Genomic DNA, 26542 nt, shown 5'->3' on the forward strand with positions numbered 1-26542 from the left:
TAGTTTTAATTAGGCGCATTAATCGGATTAACCACCTAAGTTAGTTACTAGTTTTGCGTGTTTAATTATGTATTTCGTAATATGCATGGGCCATTCACAAAAAGTGAATGGGTGAATGAAAGATTGTTTTCAAAACAGGTTATTGAAAATGGCAACTAGTGGGACCCGATTAGGATAGAAAATACGGACTGCGTTCCGTTATCTATTTTTGTAAATCTAAATATGGTCTGCGAACCGTTAAGTTTTTTTGTACTTTAGATTTATCTTAGTCGTACTAGCTAGTTATTTTATTTTGGCAAAGATGTCTCAAGACGGCATTTCGATGAAGACGAGCCAAAATGAGGACCCTTGAAGATTTGAAGATTTCAAGGGGTCATGCTAATTGTCAAATCCCATAATTTATGCTTTATATATATCATTGTTATATATGAATGTTAGATGCATGTCTAGGATTTCATATGTTGCGACGATTAGTTAAGTTCACTTAAATCAACCAACATAGAAACCCTAGGTCCCTTAATAATATTGAGCTAAAATTTGCCGTTCCAAGAACAACACTTACCGGACTATTGCGCGTATGTGATGGGCTACGCCAAAGCGAGGCATCACTACTTCCCTAGGAACGTAAGGTATACTATGTACACTAGTAGAAAAAAGGAAATAAGCACCGCACTTTTGGCACCGATTTTTGAAAACCGGTGGGAAAGAATGGGCGGGATTGGGAATACAGATATTTGGCACCGGTTAACCGGTGCCAATTAAAAAAAAAATTAGAAAACCGGTGGGCTTTCGCACCGGTTCAAGCCAAACCGGTGCCAATTAAAAAAATTTAATAAAAAAAAATTCGGGCTTGTCCTTTTATTCATTCCCTCATCCCCTCTATCTCTCTCTCATATTCATTCTCTCTCATCAACCCTCCCTTATCTCCTTTATTTTCTGATCTTTCAGCGCTCCTTCTCTCTCATCTCCCTTATCTCCAAAATCTGCAGCTCAGATCTCTCTAATCTCTCGTTCTCAGATCTCTCATCCTCTTCCTCATCAGTTTCTCATCTTCTTCTTCCTCATATGTTCTCTCTTCCTCATTTTATCCTCATTTTCGAAACCTTAGTCTAAGTTCGAAACCATCGCCGCCGCCGCCGTTTATACAATAACCAGCCGCCGACGTTCATGCAATCACCAGCCGCCGTTCTTCTCTCCAATAATTATTAGAAAATCAAAATTTAAGGTTAGGGTTTCTGGTTTCTTTAGTTTTGCGTTTTGGTTCAATTACGATGTTAAATTGCCTTGATTCTGGGTTTTTTCCGTTAATTATTCAAGTTCTGTTCATCAATTATTAGAAAATCAGAATTTATGTGTTATTTTGTTCGAACTTTCTGGGTTTTTTGGATGTAGTTCGACTTTTTTAGGATTTTTTTGGGTTTTCTGGGTTCATAATTTCTGGGTTTGTGGGTTTTTTTTTCGGGTTTTTATGGTTTTTCTGGGTGTCTTGCATGGATTATTAGGTTTTGTTTGGGTTTTTTTTTTAGGTTTTTTTCTTGGTTTTTCAATCTTGATTTCTTGGTTTTTCGGGTTTTTTTTGTGTTTTTTGGATGTTTGTTCGAACTTTCTGGTTTTTTGGATGTAGTTCGACTTTTTTAGGTTTTTTTTGGGTTTTCTGGGTTCAATATTTCTAGGTTTGTGGGTTTTTTTTTTTTATTTTTTTTATTTTGGATGTCTCATTCTTTTTTTTTCAACTATTCTCTAGTTTAATTTTTATTAATTTTGGTTTTTTATGATGCAGGTGGTATTGATACTTCAAAAAAAAAATTACAAGGATTGCACATAGAATAAGCTACGCATTCAAGATTTGATTAACAAGTTTTGTTGTACATTGTTAGCGTGATTTATATTTTTTTTAAAATTGCAAAATAACACTTAATCAGATGAATATATATATATATATGTGTGTGTGTGATTAATGTATAATACGATTTGGTGTTTTTTTGTTTGAGGGATTTTTGGTGTTTTATAATTCATTGCATTATATTTGAGAGAAAAAGACGCAGCCTTTTTTTTTTTGAAGGTGTAATTAGCACCGGTTAACCGGTGCCAATTCTAGCTAAAACAAAAAAAAAATTGCAGGTCTCATTTACCGGTTAACCGGTGCCAAATCAAGTAGTTAGCACCGGTTAACCGGTGCTAACTACTTTAGTTGGCAGCGGTTTTGAACCGGTGCCAAATTTTCACGGAATTGGCACCCCTCAAATCCCCAACGGTTCAAAACCGGTGCCAAAGGGGGTTTGAACCGGTTCCTTTTTACCATTTTCGTCTAGTGATACAAGTTGTCTTGGTTAAGCTCAACGATATCAGTAAGGAGTCCTTAGATGTCGTGGCAAAAGAGATAAAACGTCAAGAATGCATTAGATGCGACATTTTATCAAACCGAGAGTAGCTTGAAGCTATTAGCAATTGGATTGCTTACCTTAAGATATTTAATGATTAAGACAAACCAAATCATGCTTAACCATTTCTTAATCTTTGGGATCTCGGAATCATTTTATTCTCGCTTAAAAGGGACATTTATTAATGCGTGGATAAAATGCTCAATAAGATTGAAAATTTGCATGAACGCCCTTAAATTTCAAACTTATTGGTTATATGAATGGTTTTTCATTTCAAATTCTTTCATTTGTAGAACTACGTCCGCAAGTAACTCAAACAACAACCCTATGTGCCTAGGTCTCTCCGATAAGTTGGCTATCAAGCTTAACTTGACAAACCTTGAAGAATGGGAAGAAGAACTCAGGAAAACTCTCCGGAGTTGTTCCATGGAGTATGTTCTAGATACTTCCCTCCCAACCCTCTGTACCAAGAAATACTTGAGTGACGAAACTTATTGTGCATGGTCCAATGACTGCAAATTAGTGTCACAACTCATGGCTAACTCCATCCCGGAAGAATGGAAAGAAAAACTTCCATTCTCTTTTCCGGACTTATTCCTTGGAGGACTAAGGGATGTTGTCGGTGTGAGATTCTCTAAGAGTTTCAATGACAACAATGATGGAGTCTTGTTTGAGGTGACTAGGTCACTTATAGACATGAATGTGAATGTAGGGTTTCGCAGTGACCCACACTACGCGGAATGAAACCCGCCAAGACCCGCCCCCATAATAAATGCAATTAACAAGCAAAATATAATTTAAAGCATAAGAAATGATAAAAGATTATACCTTTGACACGTGCTTCGCTCAACTATGAGCTCTTACTTGAACCCCGATAGTGCGAGGAGTCCGACGGGATCGTACCCTTGAACCCGGCCTGATCGTCCTAAGCTTCGAAGGTTAGTCAAGGCCCGGACAAAATAAACTAGAGTTTTACGAATTTCAAGGTATGCTCAACAATGGAGTTTCCTTTACTTTTCAACTCAAGTGTGTTCTTTCCCAAATACCCAACTCTTGGTATTTATAGGGAAATGAACCCTTGATTTTCATTTCCCAACCAATGTGGGAAAATGAATAAAATTGATGATTAATTTAATTCTAAATTAAATTAATAATCAAATCAATCACAATGCAACAAGTGTCAAGGGGAGAGAGAGTTAAGTGAGGACCAAGAATAGGTGGGGGGGACCATTGCCTTTCTCCTCAAGGCTTTGCCCAAGCCTTAGTCCCTACCCCTCACAAAATCGCCTCCAAGCATTGGGTAAGCTGGCTGCTTGCTTTGCCGGCAAGCTAGCACAGCCAGCCCAGCATGCACAGCTAGCACTGCCAGCTAGCCCAGCCATCCATCATCCCTGCATCACCCCAGCAAGCATATGTGTGCTGTGCTGGGCGATGCTCGTGCTGCTACTGCGCGCTATCGTTTGGGCGCTGCTAGGTGCTGGCGCTAGCCACGCCCTCGCACTCCCAGTCGCACGCCCAGGCACCCGCATACGCATGGCCCAGCATGCGTGCTGCTAGCGAGCCACGCATGATGAGACTTGGTGCTTGACGATGGTGCAAGACACACACGCACATGCACACACGCAAGTGCCCAGCATTGCGATGGGCTGTGCTTGGTGAGTGTGGCCTGCGATAGCACCTAGGCACCCAAGCACACACGTTGCGGTGCTGCTGTGCTATGCGAAGGCACGCACACATACGCACATGGTGCTGCGATAGGCAGCCTAGTGCGCCTAGCACTCATGCCTTGCCTAGCACACCATGGTGCGCCTAGCACACACATGGTGCGCCTAGGCTTGCGATGAGCTAGCCTAGCCTAGAACTTCACATGGCTAGGCCAATGTGATGCTACGACTATGCTCGTACTTGTTGCTTGTGATTTTGCGACGCTCGGCCTCGACGCCCTAGGCTCGATATCCGACATCTATGTTTGTAAAACTCCGACAACTCATTAAATCCTTCGGATTAATTGGTCGTATCAGATCGGTTGTTCGATTGGGTTTTACCCGAAGGGTTCAGTTAAGATTAAGCTGTAATATTAATTATACCTTAATATTACTGATCGGAAGCGGCCTCCACCTAGGCATTCCGATCACTTGACCTTACATAAGAATTAGCTCTGTAATAATTCTGAACCTTCTATCAGAATAATACACTTGTTGGAAGGACACCATTCCTTTCAGTGAAGCCATCAGATCAAGGTTGTCTTGCTAAACAGAGGTACCATCTTTGGTCTACAGTCTGCAACACTAAGTTCAGACCGGGTATGCCCCTCCGACCCCATGTGGCAAGAATGACTAGGCTCTTTAAACACATGGAAATCCTCGGAATTCCATTAGAAGATGGCATGGCTTGTCATATTATGCTCCCTTCACTCCACTTAGGATATGATGCACTAAGGGCTGAAAAAAAAGGAGGCACATTCTTTGAAGAGTGTGGTGGAGCTACTTCATCGAGCCAATTCATTTGGGGCAACCAAAAGATCATCAAGGAGGAGAGATTTCAAGGTCAAGGCAAAGATGCGTTGCTTCTATTGTGGTGGGCAAGGCCACTACAAGAGAGAGTGCAAGCTCTTTCGGGAAGAGGAGCAGAGAAATGGAGCATCTGCCTCAGGTATTTTCCTTAAAAACTTGTGAATTAAGCTTATCTTAGGTATTAGATACCAAGTATGACTCACTTTATGTTCCCTTTTCAGGGACCAAGTGAGAAGCTTATCAAGTGTTGGTGCAAGGACAAGTAGACGACGAAGATGGTTTTTTGGTCGTGCTTACATGCACCATTTTGTCTATGACATGTAATTAAACTAATCTTAGTTTTTCATCATGCTTTTTAACATACTATGACCTATGGTGTTGGACACCTAGTTATTTTGAATGTAAGACTTTAACAATAATTTCAAAATTGTCTTGCAAATATATGTTCAATGAAATTGCATGTTTTTGGGGACGGAGTGTCCGAACTGAGGAATCGAACCTTGTTAGACATGGTTCGATTAATGATGGGTCATAGTGAACTTCCTATCTCTTTCTGGGGACATGCACTACAAACCGCGGCACTAACACTGAACCGAGCTCCATCAAAAGCTGTTGAAAAGACTCCATATGAATTATGGACTAAGAAACCTCCTAGATTGTCTTTTCTCAAGATTTGGGGGTGCGAAGCATATGTCAAACGACTAATTTCGGACAAACTTCACCCCAAATCGGATAAGTGTTTCTTTGTGGGATACCCAAAAGAAACCAAAGGGTATTACTTCTACAATAAATCTGAGAACAAAGTGTTTGTTGCTCGTGATGGTGTCTTTTTGGAGAAGGAACACCTTTCCAAAATGACAAGTTGGAGGAAAATCGAACTCGACGAAGTTCGAGAGGACGAGCAACAATGTCAACCTGATAAAACTGACAATCTAAGTGCTTTGGAAGCAGCTGAGAAGATTGGTCATCAGAATAAAAAAGACAATGTAAATGCTCAACCTATTACCCTTCATAGGTCGCAACGGCAAAGATTTCAACCAGACAGATACCTTGGTAATGTCTTAACCGATGATCAAGACATCCTAGTTATGGATGGTGATGAGCAAGCGACATACAAGCAAGCTATGACGAGCACCGACTCTGCTAAATGGCAAGAAGCCATGAAATCCGAGATGGACTCCATGTCTGAAAATCAAGTCTGGGACTTGGTGAATTTTCCCGAGGGTTACACACCCATTGGTTGCAAATGGATCTTCAAATTGAAGACAGACAAGGATGGAAATGTATCGATATACAAGGCTAGACTGGTGGCAAAAGGTTATAGATAAGTCCACGGGATTGACTATGATGAAACCTTTTCACCGGTTGCAATGCTAAAATCTGTCCGGATTATTCTAGCGATTGCTGCATATTACGATTATGAAATATGGAAAATGGATGTCAAAACCGCCTTCCTAAATGGGATTTTGGAAGAAACTGTGTACATGACACAGCCAGAAGGAAAGGTTTGCAAGCTTAAGAAGTCCATCTATGGACTGAAGCAAGCCAACAGGAGTTGGAATCTGCGACTTGATGAAGCTATAAGCAAGTTCAGTTTCATCAAGAATACAGAAGAATCTTGTGTATACAAGAAGGTCAGTGGGAGTGACATCGCATTCCTAGTCCTATATGTCGATGACATACTGCTCATTGGAAAGAGCACAAAATTACTGGAGTCCGTAAAGGGTTGGTTAGGATAGTGCTTTTCAATGAAGGAATTAAGAGAGGCACAGTACATATTGGGCATCAAGATCTACAGGGATAGATCTAAGAGGATGATTGGATTGAGCCAGAGTACTTACATTGATAAGGTACTGGCACGATTCCACATGGAGAATGCCAAGAGAGGGCATCTACCCATGTCCCATGGCGTAACTCTCAGCAAGAAACAGTGTCCACAGACACTTGTTGAGCGAGAGAGAATGGATCAGATTCCATATGCTTCGTTAATTGGGTCGATCATGTATGCCATGATATGTACCAGGCCAGATGTATCGTATGCCTTGAATGCTACGAGCCGATACCAATCAAACCCTGGAGAGGCGCATTGGACTGTGGCCAAGAATATCCTAAAGTACCTGAAAAGGAACAAGGATAAATTCCTAGTTTATGGTGGCCATAAAGACCTGGTTGTTGAAGGTTACACCGACGCTAGCTTCGAGACTGACATAGACGATTTCAAGTCACAGTCAGGATACATATTCTGTCTGAATGGAGGAGCGTTTAGCTGGAAGAGTGCCAAGAAGAGCAACACTGCAGATTCTACAACTGAAGCCGAGTACTTGGCAGCTTTAAAAGCCGCTAAGGAGGCTGTTTGGATTCGCAAGTTCATCAGTGAACTTGGTGTTGTACCATCCATCAAGGGTCCGATAGATCTCTACTGTGACAACAATGGAGCTATCGCTCAAGCTAGAGAGCAAAGAGAGCACCAGAAGGTCAAACATGTCCAAAGACGATTTCACATGATAAGGGAATGGAAATCCGAAGGTGAAATCAGAATTTGCAAGATCGGCATAGATGATAATGTGGCCGATCCTTTGACTAAACCTCTGCCACAAGTGAAACACAACAAGCACGTTGAGGCGATGGGAATCAAGCACGTTGGAGACTAGCTTTGAAACTCCCTGTACATGTGTTTTAATTAAACTTGATGTTTTAATGCAAGACACTGTATTGAAACCATTCATTTATGGAGTAATTAATTTTTTTATGCAAAAAATTACCATTCACTCCATTGTTATTTAATTGTGGTTTAGAATTAAATAATGAGTCCATTTGATTTATGGAAATATTCAAAACAGGGTATCAAGACCATGTCTTGGATAAAGAAACACCTGTTAAGTGAACATTGAATATTTAAATCGAAAATTATCCCTAATCGAAGTCATCTAAATGATGGACGATTGATGACCACCAGAAATTAGTGTGTAGTATGATTTACAACACCGTTTCTTGTGCTGCAAGGACATGATGGTCATAAATCATTTGCACATGTGCCAGTTCGGAACTGCACTGGATCGACCTATGAGAGTACTTTAAGAGATTCAAAATTGTCACTCTATTCTTTTAGGATGACATGTCCTTTACAGTTGAAAATAATTTGAAGCAGACAGAGACAAAATCGTCAGAATTTGAAGGTTGACCATTGTATCATTTAACTAACTAGCTTTTTTAGTTATAGAGTATTATTTATTGTAAATTGTGAGAGACATGTTTGTAATTTACAAGTACATCAATTAGAGTTGATGATGTATATGTAGATGTTGCTTAAATTTGGCCTTATACTGGTTAGATTGATAATTATTGTATTTTATAATATTTATGGTCTTCACATTAAAAAAAATGTAGTGTACGGGTGGTGGCAGTAGAGGAATTTGCTACTGCTTCCATTTTATTTATTTATTTACGTTTTTTAAAAAAAAAAATACTATTTGTAACCGGCGTAATTTAGCGCCAGTTACGAATAGTATGCTTTCTAACTTGGAAAATTGACTATTTGTAATTGGTGTTAGGTTAAGCCAGTAACGAATAGTACATTATTAGTAACTTACATTAGCTAGTTACGAATAATTTTCACTAGTTGTAACGGTGGCAATAACAACCAAAAATGCCAATTACTAAAAGTGAATTTCGTCAGTTATAAATAGCAATTTTTCTACTAGTACGTAGCAAGTTCAGTATAGGAATTTATGAGAAAGGGCTGATTGTAATAGGTTGTGACTAAGAGTATTTGGCCTATTATAATGAAAATGTTTTTTTTAAGGAAAATCCCAAGGTTTCCTTGTAAAATCCGTTTTGCATTGTCTAAGTTCTTTACAACAACCTGTTTTATATTCCGTGAAAATTTGGCACCAAGGAACATGCTACAATTCACCCCTTCTTGTAGTATACCATCCAAATAAACACATGTAGAATGATATATCACTTATTGTCACCATTGTTTATGATTTAGTACCAAACATGCATTGTGGGTTGAACTATATAATCCCCTATAAAGGGCATGAAGGCTTAAACATTTTGGCGTTATACAAGGAAACAAAAACTGAATCTAGACATTTTCTTAGCAGTTCAAAATAATGTTTTAGAAACTATGTCAGAACAAAGTACTTGATCTACAATTTCTATTTCATCTGCATGGATACGAATTATCTGTAGTGTTATACAGAAATTTGAGCATGATGTTCTTGAGCTAAACATCTTCATATTCAAGAGGATATTCCTGATGATGAACTCTGACCACAGTGACTCATGTCCAACTGCAACTGGGGTAATGCAGGATCCTTGCAGAGTACCTTCAGATTGACAGAAACATGTTTAAACTTAAGATATTTATTAGAAAAAATCAATGCACTGACATTGTTAAAAGGTCTTACATTGATGCATTATTCAACAAGAGATTTCTGAATGGTACCTTAGAGGGCATTGAGGCATTGAAAGGCCTATAATGTACAGTCATAGACGGATTCAGATGAAATGGCTGCGCTGAACTGTTGTTCTCTGACATTCTGGTCATTAGGAGCTTATAGTCAGAAAAAGCAGGTTTGCTGGAAAGATTAAACATTGCCTGCATGGGAGCTTCTTGATCAGCTGTGAAGGATCCTGCTCTACTGCTGTTGGCCTCATCAAGTTGTGCTGCAGATGGAAGCTGCATCGCTCCTGGTACGTAAAAGGGATGTGAACTTGAACCATTTCTCAAGGTTAGCATCTGTAATACCAACACGATAGATTAAAAACTTCAGCTCCACAATTTATATTGTTTGCAGCCAATTAAAAGCTCCGTTAAGGACAGGTACAACAATGTCATCCGTTCAAACTTTTATCACAAGAGCATGGAACTGACAATGCATTTGAAATTAATTTTCACTCTTAAAGACCTAGGTTAGCTAGCTTTAGCAGCTCGTATTTTTAGCTGTTCGTATTAATTGTTTACCTATATCTTTGTTATGATCAGTTGTTACTTGATTAAAAGCAAATTAACCAGCTTTTCAGTAAACCATTCAGATCATTGAGAAAAAGCTCTTCAACTCAGCTTTTGAAAATATGACAGAAAACTAAATGTCATCTACCAAACTAAACTTTGGGCTTTTTGGCACAGGAAAAAGGCAAAGAGTCAGTATAAAAACCTGTCAAAAACGAATGAACAAACAAGGCCCTCAACTCAAAGGATTAGGTCATTACATTGGGAACATTTAGTCTGCTTCGTAAATGTGATCATACACGCAACAAGATGGCACACACCAGCAAATTCAATCCATGAATTTATTCCATCACATTGTAAGGTTTATAACTATTTTAATAAGTCAAAATAAATCAATCATAAATCAATTTTATATTTCTTTTGTGCCTTTGAATCTATATGCCATAAAAATCTAACAGGAAAAAAAAAAAAAAAAAAAAAGTAGATGAAATTTGCATTTAAAGTTTTAAGAACTATGTGTGTGTGTCTAAGCAAATACTGGAAAGAACTGCTGTTAAGCCTGTAACAAAATTAAGCTAACTTGCTGTGCATAATAGTCAACCCTAATTCTCTATATAGCTTGTTGATATTTCATATTTGCAACTACAAATAGCAAATTACCAGACATGAAGAACTGTAACTTCCCTTTCTAAACACTCTTTTATACAAGAATGACATTAGTTCATTATAGTGGTACCTTTATCGCCTTCAATCTGCAAAATGCTTAGTTGATTCTCATCCTTATTAACAGGATTTTCCGGCCTTAGACTCTTATGCAGTAAGCACAGAAAACATCTAGATGAACTAAAGTAGACTGCTAACCAGGGCACAATATAGATGGATACCAACTCTATGGATAAGTAAAAAACCTTTCGTATACTTCTAAATAGACACAATATCTTCACTAATTGTAGGTTTAACAAAAGGCCGGATATCTACATCTACGGTTATATATGTCTTTCAGATTCTTAAATTTGGTTAACAACTAAGCTAGTATTTAAGCTACACTCTCCTTAAGGGAAACTTTGCCGCCACCATTACTAAGATCATCAAACCTACTTTTCAACACACTAGCAAGGTACAACATAACGTAAAACAGAATCACAAAAAGTCAATGAAGGATCTTGTATTGTGATCAGTAAATTGTTACATCTAAAAGACAGTTAAATTCAAGAGCATATATGTTCATTGACGATTCTTTAATCCTTATTGTATGAATTCCTTAGCTGTGAAGTGTGAATTCAAAGCTTCCGAGATCCTTTCATTTCGAATACATCAAGCCTGGAGAAAAGCACCCCTTTCGAACTCAATATCGTTATCAACTACAGCACATACACTACATGTGAGCAACTGAGCATTGAATACTTATTATGTTGCCTAAAATTTTCACCTCACTTTATGCACCTAGGTCGAATATTTGATACTCTAATATATCTTAACATGTTATGGACAAGTAACTATAATTTTTGAGTTTTAATCATTCAAATTTTATAAAAATAGCCAAGTCTGTCAGTCTGAATAACATAAGGGTTTCAGACCTCATTGTAGCCTTCAGTTTTGTTATTTCTGCTAATATTTTACAATCTGTAAATCACGTTCTTTACAACAAGAAATTTAATATGTTTTTATTCCGGATCTTCAACATAAAATATACAAATATCATCGAATTATAAAATTTAGTAAGCTTAAGATAACACACCTGAACCTGTAGCTGAAGCTGTTTTAAATATTCGATAGCTTCATCCAACATTGAAGCCTTATCTGTCTGTGTGACAAATTTAAATATTGTCGTTTAACTTGTTAAACCATTAATCCGAAAAATAATTATTAATAATTAACAATTAATTATCATTAGTACCACCTTATTGGAGTTGGGAATCAATTTCTGCAGTGCTTTCATTTTCTCATTAATCCTCTGTCGCCTTCTCTGTCCACAATTAAACTATCAAACACCCAAAACTACTATATCTCGATCCCGGATTAATTGTCACATTGATAGTGTAATTTGAACTCGTACAAAAACTATTAAATCAGAACAGAGTTATTAGTTCAAACCTTTTCAGACATGTTATGAACCTCAGCTGCTCTGCTACGCTTCGACGAACTCTTACCTGAAGCAGACTGCATACGAGTTTCCTCCTGTTCAATAAAACAGTTAACCACTCCCAATGTCCAAAAACAAAATCAATAAGACAAACCATAATACTCTAACAAATAACGAATAGATAGAAAATACAATAACAAAAACCAGACGACAACCTCGCTTTGACAATCTGCATCATCGATCCCCTCCATCGAAAGATCAGAGCTATAATAACCACCAGCAAAAGGGAAATTTGGGCCAAATAAAGCAGGTGATTCAGAAAAAACAGCGGATCCAGGAAATTGACGGCGGGACTCAGTAGTAGGAAGAGGAGGAGGAGGTGGGGGTTGGTGGTGGTTAGGAAGGGGTGAAGAGGTGGAGGGTTGGGAAGAATTGTGAAGGAGGTTGTGAAGAAGCGACGAAATATCGTCGGATTCAAGCCCAAAGGATTGAGGCGGATGAGGTGGTGAAAGATCGGCCATCAGAGTATAATGGGGAGAATGATGATGATGATGGCAGAAATGGGTTTTGTTGAGTTGGGTGGGAGAGATTTTTGTAAGGTTTTTTTTTCTGAAGCTTAGGGAAGGCTGAAAAGGCTAAATAATGGTAGGCATTATCTATGTAATGTAGTGTTACCTGTTTCTGTTTTCTATCTCTGTTTTTCTGGTTCATTGCGTAAGGTTTTGTTTCTGAAATAAGTAAAGAGTGATTAAGGTGATGTTTTTAATCAATATTTTCTCTTCTCCCGCCTTAATCACGTCGTTTTCATACTTTTTTTTTTTTCTTTTATTTATTTATTTTTTATTTTATTTTATTTATTTTTTATTTTTTTTTATTTTTTTCTGTTTTTGATCCACGGGCCTTTAGTTGGGTTGATTTACAAAAATGGCCTTCATTGTCCATTATTCTTCTACTTCGTATTTCTTTTTAAAGTGTGTTTAATCGATACGGATTATATAGTTTTTGATGTTATAATATTATAATACTCATCCGTTTCCCTAATTATTGTACCCGTTTTGGGTATTCACCAATTTGAACAATTGATCTTTTTAAGAAAACACTAATCAACTGGTGAAAGAAAAAATGTTAATTGTCCTCAGGGTTGCTTAAGAGCCTCCTTCCGATAGTTTGTTAAGTATTTGTTTTTATAAAGGAGATATTAATAAGTGTAAAAAGTGTCTAACCTCTTTATTTCTTGTGACATATGATAGAATATTTATATTTTACAGTCATATGACCAGGAGTGGTTTTTTTTTAAAGTTGTTCACCAACTTAACTTGAATCATCTCTCAGTGGTGGTTTGCTAACGATATAAGACACCATATTATAATGGGCCTACTAAAGAATGATAGGTGATATTATACTCAAATCTCCCTGAGGGTGTAGGGATTTAGGTACTCTGAGCGGAATTTTATGAATCACATTCATACGCACCTAAAATAGGATCACATGCATAACATACAAGAACCACATAATTATACCTTTGAAGTGTGATTTCCACGTTGCGATTGACTGTCAATTAGGGAGATAATAGAACCCCAATCATTGCTCCTCTACTTAGTCCATGGGATTCGAATGAGCCGTTCACTAATGTTATATTGTTCGGATGAAGGAGGATTAAACCACGATCACCACCTTTACGGAAAACCGGATCACCACCACGAGCACACCACCGGCGCCCCTTGAGGGAGTACGAACGTGAGGGGGGGAGAGTGATAGAGAGAGGGGGTTGGTTTGTGCTTGCTAATTAGGGTTTGATTAACTGATCACTGAATGTTATGTTCAACTCTAGACACCTAATCTATTTATAATCATATTATTATTAGACTAGGAATCAAAGCCCAAACCCCTTATGACTTCTCATATGGCTAACCACCTGGAGGGAGAAGGCCCATCATGGGCCTCTTCCTCTTATGCTCCACGACCTAGCCCCTTTCTGTGACCTTATAGGATTCGTTCAGTTGGGCTTTGACCTATTTTAGTAGCCCAAAGATCGTTAGTACCTCTAGCTATGATATAACGACAACCCAAATGATCGAACTTTATTATTTCCATAATTTGGTCCCTTGTAGTAATTACACTTGACGAAGACATAAAACCTTCAATCTCCCACTTGTCTAAGATAAGTGTTTTGGGACTTTTTGAAATCCCTCGGGATACAGATCTTGAATATAACCAAACATTCGCGGACTTCTACAAAACAACGAATATTTCATTTGACGGAATATTCGCCTCTGACGATCAAGTTAGTGATAAAAAAATGAAGTAATTTAGAGAGAGAAAGTAGAGAGAAGTTGGAGCTAATTGCTTATGCAATAAATGAGATGTCTCTATCCACCCCTCCCATCATAAATGATTGGGGTATTTATAGAGGTGGGAGTGTGTGTCATCTAGGGTTTGGTGACCTAGAATGGTGTGCTCTGATTGGCGGCGCAATCAGGTAAGGATAATTGTCCTTTGGGGCGCTATTTTAGCACTTTCTCGGGATTTGGGCCTCTTGATGTAAGGAGGCTTTTCTCTCATTCGGGTGCTCTCTTGTTTGCTATGTGTCATCTTCCTATTGGGACACTTGTTGCCCTATTATTGGGCCAAGTGTCTCTATAGGATTGGACCACGTGTCTGGGGTATTTTTACCGTAAACATATGCCCCTCAGAGGGGGTGGCTTGTACCATACAGGACGCCTCCTCTGATCTTCACTCGTCAGGCCAGAGTACCATAAACATTTGTCCCTCAAAGGGGGTGGCTCGTACCATACGGGCCGCCTCCTCTGATCTTCACTCTTTCAGGCCAGATTCGTTCGAGTATCAGGCTGATGGAGCATTGTTATTAAAAAGACGTGGACTGTACCGTCCGTCTGGTCATGGGATTATCCTTTAGGGCTAAATTCCTTAGTCAGTCGGCTTGATTTCATTGATGGACTTAAGTCTTGATATTAGTCGGACATATGGTGCCGCCCGGTATCAAGTGGGACACCTGTTCCGTATTTCTTAGGCCTATGGCTTGAAGTTGCTGATCTGGCCGTCTATCTTGACGCGCCGTTTGGGTAACCGTACATCTTCCAAATTTTTCTACTCGTACAGAGGTAACCGTCTGCTTTTCTTTACTTTTTTCTTTTTTCATACTTGTTTTATTTTTTAAACATGAGCTTGCACAATACTCGACTTTGTCCGTCTCTCCTCATGAGGTCAGTCGTTCGCCTAGGACTGGGGAGTTTAGAGTGGACGGAGACGCCTCCTCCTCTCTTTGGAGTGGGTCCATTTATAGTGCGTACCAACTCACCCCCACCTATTCTTCTCTGTCCCTACAGTCGAACATGGCGCGTACGAGACAAACGTACGAGCGGGTTGCCCCCAGAAGTCTAGACGGCAGTATGGTGGATCCCCTAGTCCCTTTTGACCCTAATAACACATACGGGGAGAGTAAGGGCGCCACAGCTAGTGGTAGTGCCTGTTCTGTAGTGGAGGTGACCGCCTCCTTTTCTGAGAGACAAGCTCAGCAAGGCACTTCTTCTCAAACCTCTTCTAGAGAGGCTTTCGGGCAAAATCCGGTACAACACCTCTCCCAATATATCAGCTCGGTCCTGATGCCGTCCGAGCTGCTATCTTTAAAAAGGCATCCTTCAACAAATTAGGCGGAAGCTAGGTCCGGTCAAGGGGGATCGTTCGACCAAAATCCCCAACAACCCTCAATCTATACTACTAGGTCGGCCAGGCTTAGGACTGGAATTCATATCTCTGAGTTGTCCAACCTTCCCCCTTGCAACGCTCCTCCTTCAGGAAATCAGACGGAAGCTGGAGAGAAGAAAGATAAGGGTAAAAAACCCTTAGGTCCCGAGGGCACCATTGTTACTAAAGCCGGCCAAGGCTCTAGGGGAGGGAGCTTGGCCGAGGCTGCTGCCTTAGACATAGTATTGTCCTCCGAGTTTTGCTCGGCCAGGGCCCCTGAACCCTGGGTCGCCGAACAAGAAGCTAAGAATCCGGACGTCGATCAGCTGGCCGAAGAGCCCAACACCGAAAATTTCAAAGACACACATGTCTGTACGGTCAGTGACGTTGCCCTCAGCTTTTTACACCATAAATTTGAGAAGTTTAAAGAACTCCTCCAGCTTGGAGATGGTTACAAGATCATGGCGTCGAGCCGCTCATACTCGGTGGCCGCTTGGGAAGTTAGGAGGCAACGAAATAAATGCTTCAGCGTCTACCGTGCCGCCTTGGAAGTGGGCCTTTGCTTCCCCTTACATCCATTCGTCCAGGCTCTGCTAGACAAATACAACATTGCAATTTTCCAGGTGGTGCCAAACAATAGGGTAAACATTTTTGGCTATCTGGTGACGTGCCTTCGGCAAGGCTTCAAGCCAGACTTCCTAGTTTTTTGTGAGATGTACTCAATGGTTCGGCTGGATTCTAAGATAGACGGCTGATTTGCTAAACACCCAGAAGGAATATTGGGTGGTTATGCACAAGCCGTCCAAGTGGCGCGACTGGAAGCATCGGTTCTATCGCATCAAAACTAACAACGAAGAATTTAACTTGTGGATGAATCGCTTCAACGCCTAGCCTATCCAGCTCGGACGTAGGTTGCACAAACCCACTAAGCCACCCGTCCATCCTGACAACAGTTTTCAGTTGGAATACTTCAAGGTCTAGAAGGTGGTCAGAATCGGAAGTCGGTGACCGTGCTGTCCAATTAAGAATATATCAATACCTTATTGAGTCTAGGCATTTGTGTATAATTTTCATTTATTTGTTTGTTTTTCTTTGTGTTGTTTTTGAAAAAATGGCTTATCTCACATTTCCTCAATATGACAATGAGCCTTTTTGTGAATATATCAGTAGACTTAAGGGATTTCTTAAATGTAATTGTTGTAGTCTTTAGGAGGCTTGTGAGATTTTTTATTTTGGTTTGAATGAGAAAACTAGAGGCATAGTTGAAAGCATGCATAATGGTGAATTTAGAGCATTATCAATTGATGATGCTTGGGATTTTTATGTTTTCTTTGCTTGGGATGTCTATAATAGGGGTAACCATGTTTCTAATCTTGATGTGTAATGTGTTGATTCTTCTAATATTAGCATGCCTTCCCACAATTTGTCACGTGATCCCATATGTGAAACTAGAACAAGCGATTTCAACTCTTTTGCTCCTATTGTTAATGATGAATCTCATTGTTTGATTGTGCCCCCTCTCCGGAATATGATGATGCTCATGTCTATAATGTGAATGATCCTCCCTCTTCATCTTCTTGTTCTTACATGGCTCCAAATGATTTCCCTTATGCTTCTAATGAACCCTTTTATGAGGGTGATTCTATTTGAAGAAAGAGAAGTTGATGGAGATGATGAAGATGATGGAGAAGTTTAACAAGATGAGGGATTAAGATAATAAAGAGATGGTATCTATAATGAAGATGCTTGAGAGCAAAATTCTCTAACTAGCCAACTCCCGAGAAATTGCCCTTCCTTATTCTCCCTTTCCCCATATGAGTGAGGATCCCATTAGAGAGCATTCGAGTGATGGTGAAGGAGTTGAGAATGAAGCTAATGTCGACTTTATGAGTCCTAACCCTGTCTCCCAGTTTGATAAGTCTCAAGTGTATGTTTGTGACCGTTCAATATATGAGTATTTGGACTCTTTTGATATTATGTCCTAATTGTTTTTCGAGAGTCATATGAAAACTTATAGATTTTTGGATGATTTCATCGAGGACGCTTCATGGGACTTAAATGACTTTGAGATGAATCTACCTCCATTCATGCACGGTTTTGAGACCTTAGGTTTTTAGTTAGTTGAGGGAAAGGTTGTTCATCATGGTGATAAGGAGGTTGAGGTTGATTCCCTTGGAGTTTTTGAGCTTGAGGGAGATGTAGATCACGAGTGTCCTTCATTTGAGGATTCTATGATTAATTTCCATCACCTCGTTGGTGATGTGAGACCTTGTGGTAAGGGAGTAGCTACCCCTTTTCCCCTTTCTCATTTCCCTTTTTCTCGAAGATTTGACCATATTCCTCCTCACCCTATTTCCATCCCTTCCTATCTCAAAGAGCCTATTGGGGAGCCCCCTTCTATGGATGCTTTTCATGCCCCTCATTCCATCATTGTTGAGGAGGAGAGAAAATATGCCAACCAAAAATTTTGTGAGGAGGATTTGCCTTCTTCTTCTTCTTCTTCTTCTTCTTCTTCTTCTTCTTCTTACTTTCTTAAGTTTTCCTACCTACACCCCCATGAAATGTGTAGTAGTGCATTTTACAAGCTCTTGCAGGTGTTGAATTACTATTTCCTAGAGTGGTCTCACTTGAACGTTAAACAAGCCTTTCTTGGGAAGTAACCTGTGTTTTATTGCTTTCATTTTCTTTTCTTTTTAATTAGATCTTTTCTCAAGGACGTGTTTGTGTTCGTTGCTAGGTACTCTTGCGCATTGTGTAGATCAAGAATCAAGGAAAATGTACCTCATCTTTCCTACCATGTAGATTTCAAGACATATTTTTGGAGATTGTGGTTCTGATGAGGTTATTTCGGGTTTTTGTGTGATTTTGTATTTATCTTATATCCGGTAATATCCTTCTTTTTCCCTCTCTCTATCTTTTTGTGGCTTTATGATCATGTGTTGGTTAGTTGGGCAACTCCTTGTTTTCCCCTCCTTAGTTTCATTGTTTATGATTTGAGAGCTTGGTCTCATTCAAGCTTGGGGGAGGGTTTTCTATCATACTTGGGTGGAATGTTGATTCATATATGCCATGCTGACGTAGGGAAAAGTAGGTCATTGAATAATCCTCCCTAGAGCCAAACAAAATTTATAATCAATTAACAAACCTATATACAAGTATAGAGGTAAGTCAAGGGTCGAACCACTAAGAACGGTTATGTTTAAGTGTTTCCAATATGCGCCTAAGCTAGATCGAAGTCAAGGGTGAAGAATAGAGTAACTAATACTAATCAACTACCAAAACAAAGAAGCAAACAAATGAAACAGTAGGGAAATGGGATCAACAAGTAATCATGACATTTGCAACAACTTGGGAAGGTCATGCCAATCAATGGTTGTGAAGACTAATGATAAGAGCTATCAATTGGAATCAAAGAGCTATCTCCTAACCGTTAAGCTAGGTTTCCTCTATGAATAACAAACTAGGAAAATCACAATTCAAACCAATCAGCAATTGCTAATCCTAAATCAAGTGGTCATGTCATTAGGAATCACAATGCAATCTAGCATAGTTCTCAAGGCCTAATCAAACTACACACATGCAAACTTACATTAATCACTTTAATCTCAACAATCAATCAACATAATTCCCAAATGCATCACAAACAATCACTCATACAAATTTCACCCAAACCCTAGCAAAACAACTACTCAAGAATCATCATCTAATCAACAAGCAAGTGAATGAAATCAAGAATCAACAAATATGAAGAACAACTACACTAATCAAGATCCAATCATCAAAACCCAATCAAACAAACATGAAATTAAACCAAGCAATAAGATAAGATAAAGTTAGAAATGCTCATTGATAATTGATAAGATCTTCAATACAATTGTCACCCTTGCATCATCAACCTCTCAAATCATCATTGAAATCTTTCATTTTCTCTCTCTAAATCTACTCCTAAAACTAAACCTTAAATAAGAGAGAGAAACTTTCAACTAAGCTAAAATTATGAGGAAAATAATGTCTCCAAAAAACTTCTTACAAAAATCGGTTAAATAAGTATTTATAAGAGGCGGGAAAAATGAAGTCGAAACAATCCGAAAATAGGGAGACGCGCTCGCGCTGAGCAGGGTGGCGCGCTCGTGCGGCTGTGATGCGCGCCAGTGCTCTTTCGGGTTTCTTCGAGTTCTTCGTAGCTTCGTGCGCTCGCAAATGGTTCCTCGTGTGCGCACACAATGTCTTCATGATAGTCACTAAGCATGGCAGATTCAAATGGACTTAATGGTGGGTTCAATACCATGGTTTCATGAGAGCACAAGAGCTATACCTTGGAGCATGCCATTTTCTTACTTCTTGAGCTTTCCCAATGCTATAAGCTTGCTCCAAAGGCATCTTCTAACTTAGTAAGCCCCCAATATCAAGACCCGAACCTCATACAATACCTACAACCACGAAAAGAGAACAAAAGAAGGAGAAACACTAGAAAATCCACAAAAACACAAAATAAGAGAGAATGAGGAAACTAAAGAGAAAATGAATAAAACTAAGCATTTATTTAGAAAGAAAGCTATAAAAAGAAGGTAAAAACAACCTTCAAACTCATCAAATGAGTGCCATAAATGGCACTCATCAAATTCCCCCAAGCTTAACTTTTGCTCGTCCTCGAGCAAAATAAAAGCAATCAAAGGAAAATGATGAGCTTATTAAAACAAACAAAAGAAAAGGGGAGATGAGAATATACACTAACTCACTTTCGTAGGAATCACGGTCAATTTTAGCAACTAAAGACAAGTCATTTAAACCCCTAGATCGCCCTAGAGGACAAGTGATGCTCTCGTAAGGGTTTCCTAAGAGTTTACCCTATAACTCTCCCAAACCAAACAAACTAGGAAAAGCATGAAAGTAAAATCAAAAGAAAAGTTAAGAAAACATATGCTCTTGAAAGGACTTTTACAAATATACAATCACAAGTGGATGCAATTCTTTCTAAGCAAATAAGGGAGTGCACGTTTCAAGATATCCAAGGTTGATTGAAACATAAAATATGCTAAGCATAGAGAACTAATAAGACACAATTCACCTTCATCCCAAACAATCTTACCGTGTTCTCCCTACTAGTTTCAAATCCACCTCTAGTGAGCTTCTCAATGATTCCTCGAAGGAACCGGAAAAGAAAAGATTTTAGGGCTACTCGACATCTTGACTATGCAAATTGCTCCATAAAGCTTGACTCCTATCTTCCTCTACTGACTTGTGACTCATGTTAGGTTTCGTGATGTCCAATACCACGCGGAAGGAACCCGGCCAAAATCCGCACACAAATTAAATTAACTAAGCATGTATTAAAACATTAATCACATGATTAAGAAGAAGAGAGAGAAGAATCATTACCCTTGTAGCATGCTTCGCTCTAACTTAGAGCTCAGATTTGAAAGCGTAGAGTCCCGCAAACGCACGAACCTCCAACGACTAACACCCTCGCTACCGAACCGAGTCGGCCCATACCCCAAAGCTTAGTCGGGGCTAGACCAAAAATTACTTAGAGTATCGGAACAAAGATTTTTTCTCTTTGGAGATCCCTTTTAGTCACCAACTCAAGTATCTTTCCCAAATGCCAAGTGATTGGTATTTATAGAGAATAGAGTCCCTTGAAATCCCATCATCTTTCAATGTGGGACAGTTGGTAAAAATGCACATGGAATTTAATTTAATTCTAAATTAAATTAAATAGCCATGAAACAATAATTAAATTCCAAGTGGCATCACAGAAAGAGGGAGTAGGTGGGAGGACCACCTTGGCCTTGGAGAGCAAGCCAAGGCTTGCCCTCCCCACCTGTTGGGTCAGCTTGGGCAGCTGCCCGGCCTTGGGAAGCAAGGAAAGCCTTGCTGGAGGCCTTGCGCTCCAAGCCTAGGCGTTCTGGCCCATGGCCGTAAGCCTACGGATGCCACCGTAAGCCCACGCACACACGCAGGCCAGCAGCATCACTCGCAAGCAAGCACCAATAGCACAACAGGCCAAGTAGTGCCCCCGCAAGCACGACTTGCTTGCTGGCCTACTAGGCAGGCTGCTTAGGGGTGTGCTGTGGCGCACAGGCCTACGAGGCATCCCAGCCAGCCTTACATGCCACGGCCGGCCTAGCTGGGCCTTGTGGGGTGCGATGGCTTGGCGCCTTGATGCTTGCGGCCCCTAGCCACTTGCCTCCGATCCGAGGCGTGGTTAGGGCTTGTGCTATCCTTGTAATTTTAGCACGATATATTACTTGATTATTTTTCTCGACTTTGTCGATTCCTAAAATTGACTCGACGCACGACACTCGGTTTTGACGCTCTAAGCTCATAATCCGACGTCTTTGCTCGTAAAACTCTATTTACTCATTTAATCCTTAGGATTAATTCGTCGCTTTGGTTCGGTTACACGATTGGGTGTAAACCAAGGGGTCCAGTCAAGATTAAGCTGTAATATTAATTTTCATAAAGATTACTGATCGGAAGCGGCCTCCAGCAAGGCATTCCGATCACTTGGCCTCTTTGGCCTCACTGAATAATTAGCTTTCTAATTAATTTTGAACCATCTATCAGAATAATACACTTGTTTGAAGGATACCATTCCTTTCAATCTCCCACTTGTCCATCCGGACAAGAGTGCTAATTGTGTATAGCCTATTTCCTATGTCACGTAATGTCTCTTCATGAACTATAAGATAAGATTCTTTGGCATCCTAATTACGTCCAAAAGTGTTTCTCGATTTTCGAGTTCGACTATCAATAAGCAGATGATTTCTAAAATCCATTTGAGCACGACCATGCATTTTCACAGTCTCGCTCTTCGAGAGGCCTTGTTAACAACAAAGACATGTTCCCTATTATTAATAGGGGGACATTCCCAGTCTTACATTGTTAGCTTCCCTTACTAAGAGGACCTAGCCGCCCGAGTGTTGCCTTTATAAGCCCTTTGTACGGAAGACGTTTGACAACATCAAAACGAACTAGTAGTCAAACAAGAGAACTTACAATACTCATGGTCGAGGAAAGAGGTTCTGATATCTATAATGAGTAATATACGTATGACGATTATTAAATCTCTTAAAGTATTCTCATAGGTCAATCCGGTATAGTTCCAAACCAATATCTATCCAAATGATTTATGACAATCATGTCCTTGTAGCACAAGAAACGGTGCTATAAATCATACTACACACTAATCTCAAGTGGTCATTAGTCATCCAACTTTTGAATGACCTTGATTAGGGATAATTTTCGATTAAAATATTCAATGTTCACTTAATAGGTGTTTCTTTATCCAAGACATTGTCTTAATACCCTATTTTGAATATTCTCAAAATCGATTGGACTCATTATTTAATTCTAAACCACAAATAAATGGAAACGGAGTAATACTAATTTGCAGAAAACTTAAATTACTCCATAAACGAATGGTTCAACATAGTGTTTTACAAATCTCCAAAATTTAATTAACACACATAAATAGGGAAATCAAAGCCAATCTCCAACGTGCCTAATTCCCATTGCCTCAACGTGCTTGTTTTGTTTCACTTGAGGTTGGATAGTAAAAATATCATGAGCTATTGCCGCCAAAATTGGATGTTTCGTGCTTTGTGTTTTCCACCAATCAAGGATGTTGAGGTCGTACTTCTTTTCGTCGTCCATGCCTTTCATGAAGTCTTAACTTAAGTACATTTGTAACTCCGAAACATCGCTTTGTGTTCTCCTAGATGATGAATCACTACCTGAAAACTTAGACATCATGTTGGCAGCTTGTGAAAATAAACCTTTGGCCCTTTTACTTACGTTTTTGGATGATTGAGAAGGAGAAAATCGAGACACGGTTCCATATTGGATTCATAACTCTATATATGGCAAAAAATTGATTGGTCAAATTAGTTTTATAAGATTCAACATCATCTTCAAAATTCATGCATTGAAAATAAATATCAACTAATAAAAATGTGTCATCATACTTTTGTCTTGGATCTAATATAGAAGCAAAAATATAAATCATAGTAAGAGCAGCGTAATATTTACGCCATTTTTCCTCCATAGATGGAAGATATCCATCATAATCGTGTTGTGATCGGTGTTCAGCGAAAAGTTGTGCAAGTAAACATGCATTGCTAAGAAAAGAATGAGCACAAGGATTATAAACAGAAGAAAAACAATGAGTCATACTATATAATAATTGTAAAAACAACATATATTTTTTACAATTAGACCAATCATCATCTAGTAAAGCAATTGTGGAAATTTTTTATTATAAAAAATTGTTAATTAACCCTTGTACTCGATTGCCCTACTTAACATTTCATAGGTGGAGTTCCACCTAGTTGCACAATTCGTTGATATTTTAATAGCCTTTATCCTTTGTTGCCTGCAAAAAGCTTTCCATTCCTGAAATCTCATGTTAGAGCTGCTAATAGGCATAATAACATTTATAATTTTGTGATAAAATGGACCAATCACTTGTGTTCCATCCTTCAGACACAAGTTAAGAACATGACAAATGCATCTAATATGAAGTGCATCTCCATCTAATATTACATCGATCAATTGTGCTTTAACTAAATTTGCACTAAATGTCATAGAAGTTGCATTATCAAAAGTTATAGACATGATTTTGGGCCTAAGATTATATGCATCAATAGCTTGCATTAAATGATGAGAAATATTAAGACCGGTGTGGGGGTATTCAAGCATTTTAAAATGGATAATGCATTTTTGTAATAACCAATCAGTATCCAACCAGTGACAAGTCACACACAAATAGTGATATCCATAACCATTATCCCATGCATCAACAGTCAAAGAAACTCTACAAGTAAGATTACTTAATTCATCATATAACTTCAATTTGTACTCTTGAAAAGATTTCATGGCAACTAAACGGACAGTTTTTCTAGAGATTTTTTTGTGTTGGGGTTGTAGTGCTCGGTTAATGTAATTATTAAAGGAATCATTTTCGGCAAAAAGAAAAGGTTGTTCGGCATATACTAACATTATCCCAAGTTCATCTCTATCTCTCTCATAATTGTAAGTGAAGCCATGTGGATGGAATTGAGAAATTTTTGGTTGAGTTGGATCACTAGATGGACCACCACATTTTTTTACATGTCTACTAAGGTGTCCCGTCCCTTCCTTGGTTTTGGCCGAGTAAATTTTGTTACATGTCTTACACTTGACTATGGTTCCATCTCTACTTAATTGAAAATATCCCTAAACATTACTCTTTCGGTTGGTATTGGCAAGTTCCTCTTCGGTACACCATTCTAATGTGTTTGGAATTTGGGTGGATTGTTCACTTGACCCGGTGGCATTTGTTTGGCTACCTTGGGTAGTTTGATAAGAAAATTCATGTTGTGAGCCATATAAATGAGGTGAGAATTGGTTTAGTTGAAATCCCGAACTAGACATATTCCAAGGAGACATATTGTCTAATTGTTCAACTCCTCCCATGGTTTGGGGATGGAAGAAGGGGGTTGAAGTGTTCGGAATGGGCATGTTGGGGGGGGGCATTGAAGTGTTTGGATTTGGTGATTCCCTACTAGTACTAGTACGTTTTGACTTGGCTTTCCTAAAGGAGGAAGAAGAGTTCGGGTTTGATGCCATGAGTAAAAGTAATAACAATAATAATATCAACAATAATAATAATACAAATAGTAATAACAATAACAATAATAATAACAATAGTAACAATAATAATAGCGACAATAACAAAATTATAACAATAAGTATAACAATAATTATTACTATTAATAACAATTATTATAACTAATAATAATAACAACAACAACAACAATAATAATAATAATAATAATAATAATAAATTAATAATAACAACAACAAAGATGAGTTAGATCTTACAACGACGCTTCGATTGCTTTCCACTAATTAATTTCCCGAACTTATAATTTATTTATTTTTATTAATTTTTATAATTGAGAGAATAAGAGAATTAAAGATTATATGAGATATTTTTTTTCTTTTTTTTTTGAGAAGTAGAGATTATAAGAGAGTTGGAATTAGAGAATAAGAGATTTGACAATAGATGAGTTGATAAATTGTGGAAAAAAATGGATGATGAAGTGAAGTATTTATAGGAAAATTGATGAATTAGCCGTTATAGTGGCTGTTGGAATTATAGCCATTATGGCTATTGGAATATAGCCGTTTATGGCTGTTGGAATATAGTCGTTTATGGTTGTTGGAAGCAGCGGAAAAATAGTCGTTTTCATAGGTCGTGCCTAGCATGCCGCGTGTCGTGCTAGGCTGTGCCACATGCCGTGCTCGCGGGCCGACCTGCGGGCCACACAACCGTGCCGCCCACCGTGCCCATGTCGTGCTCGTGCCGATTTTTCAAAATTATGTTCACGGCACGGCCCACAGCCACTCCTCGGTCACCATGTCGTGCCTCTAGCGGGCTCGTGTCGGGCTGTTCTACCACCGTGTCGTGCTCGTGCCGCCCGCGGGCCAGCATGGCCCATGCCCACCTTTAGTCATAAGGATACCTCTAACTATGGCCTTCACTTGTTGATGAAGAGTGGAAGGAACGACCTTTAGGTCATGGAGCCAAGGGTGTCCCAACAATAGATTGAATGAAGGCTTGACATCCACTACTTGAAAGGTAGTGATGTGTTCAATGAACCCTGCAGTGATATTCATAGTGATGGTTCTAAGGGCTTGGTGACGTGAATTGTCATATGCCCTTATTCCTTGTGTAGACGGAGTTAGGTCCTCATCTTTTATTCCCAACCTTCTAGCAGTACAAGCTGGGCATACATTAATTGCTTAACCATTGTCTACAAGGGTCATATGCACGTTCATCCTTTTACACACCACGGTAAGGTGCAAGGCTTTGTTGTGTTTGTCACCAACCTGCGACAAGTCTTTGTCAGAGAAGGTG

At 39.1% G+C, this 26542-nt stretch overlaps 1 protein-coding gene and 1 long non-coding RNA gene across 2 annotated transcripts; one reads left to right on the forward strand and one right to left on the reverse strand.

The window, feature by feature from the left end:
- The first annotated feature begins 656 nt into the window (after positions 1–656).
- Positions 657–1990, forward strand: LOC110690092. The gene is made up of 2 exons (XR_002505004.1): positions 657–1225; positions 1781–1990. It is a non-coding gene; the product is annotated as an uncharacterized LOC110690092 (long non-coding RNA).
- Positions 1991–8880: 6890 nt separating this feature from the next.
- LOC110690045 (transcription factor ALC-like) lies at positions 8881–13177 on the reverse strand. The gene is made up of 6 exons (XM_021866873.1): positions 12150–13177; positions 11946–12029; positions 11752–11817; positions 11590–11655; positions 9345–9638; positions 8881–9225 (listed from the first exon to the last, which is right to left on the reverse strand). The coding sequence occupies exons 1-6, from the start codon at positions 12453–12455 to the stop codon at positions 9139–9141; spliced, it is 903 nt and encodes a 300-aa protein (XP_021722565.1). The 5' UTR covers positions 12456–13177; the 3' UTR covers positions 8881–9138.
- Positions 13178–26542: the final 13365 nt, after the last annotated feature.

Source organism: Chenopodium quinoa, unplaced genomic scaffold (genome assembly GCF_001683475.1).
Source record: "Chenopodium quinoa cultivar QQ74 unplaced genomic scaffold, ASM168347v1, whole genome shotgun sequence".
NCBI lineage: Eukaryota > Viridiplantae > Streptophyta > Magnoliopsida > Caryophyllales > Amaranthaceae > Chenopodium > Chenopodium quinoa.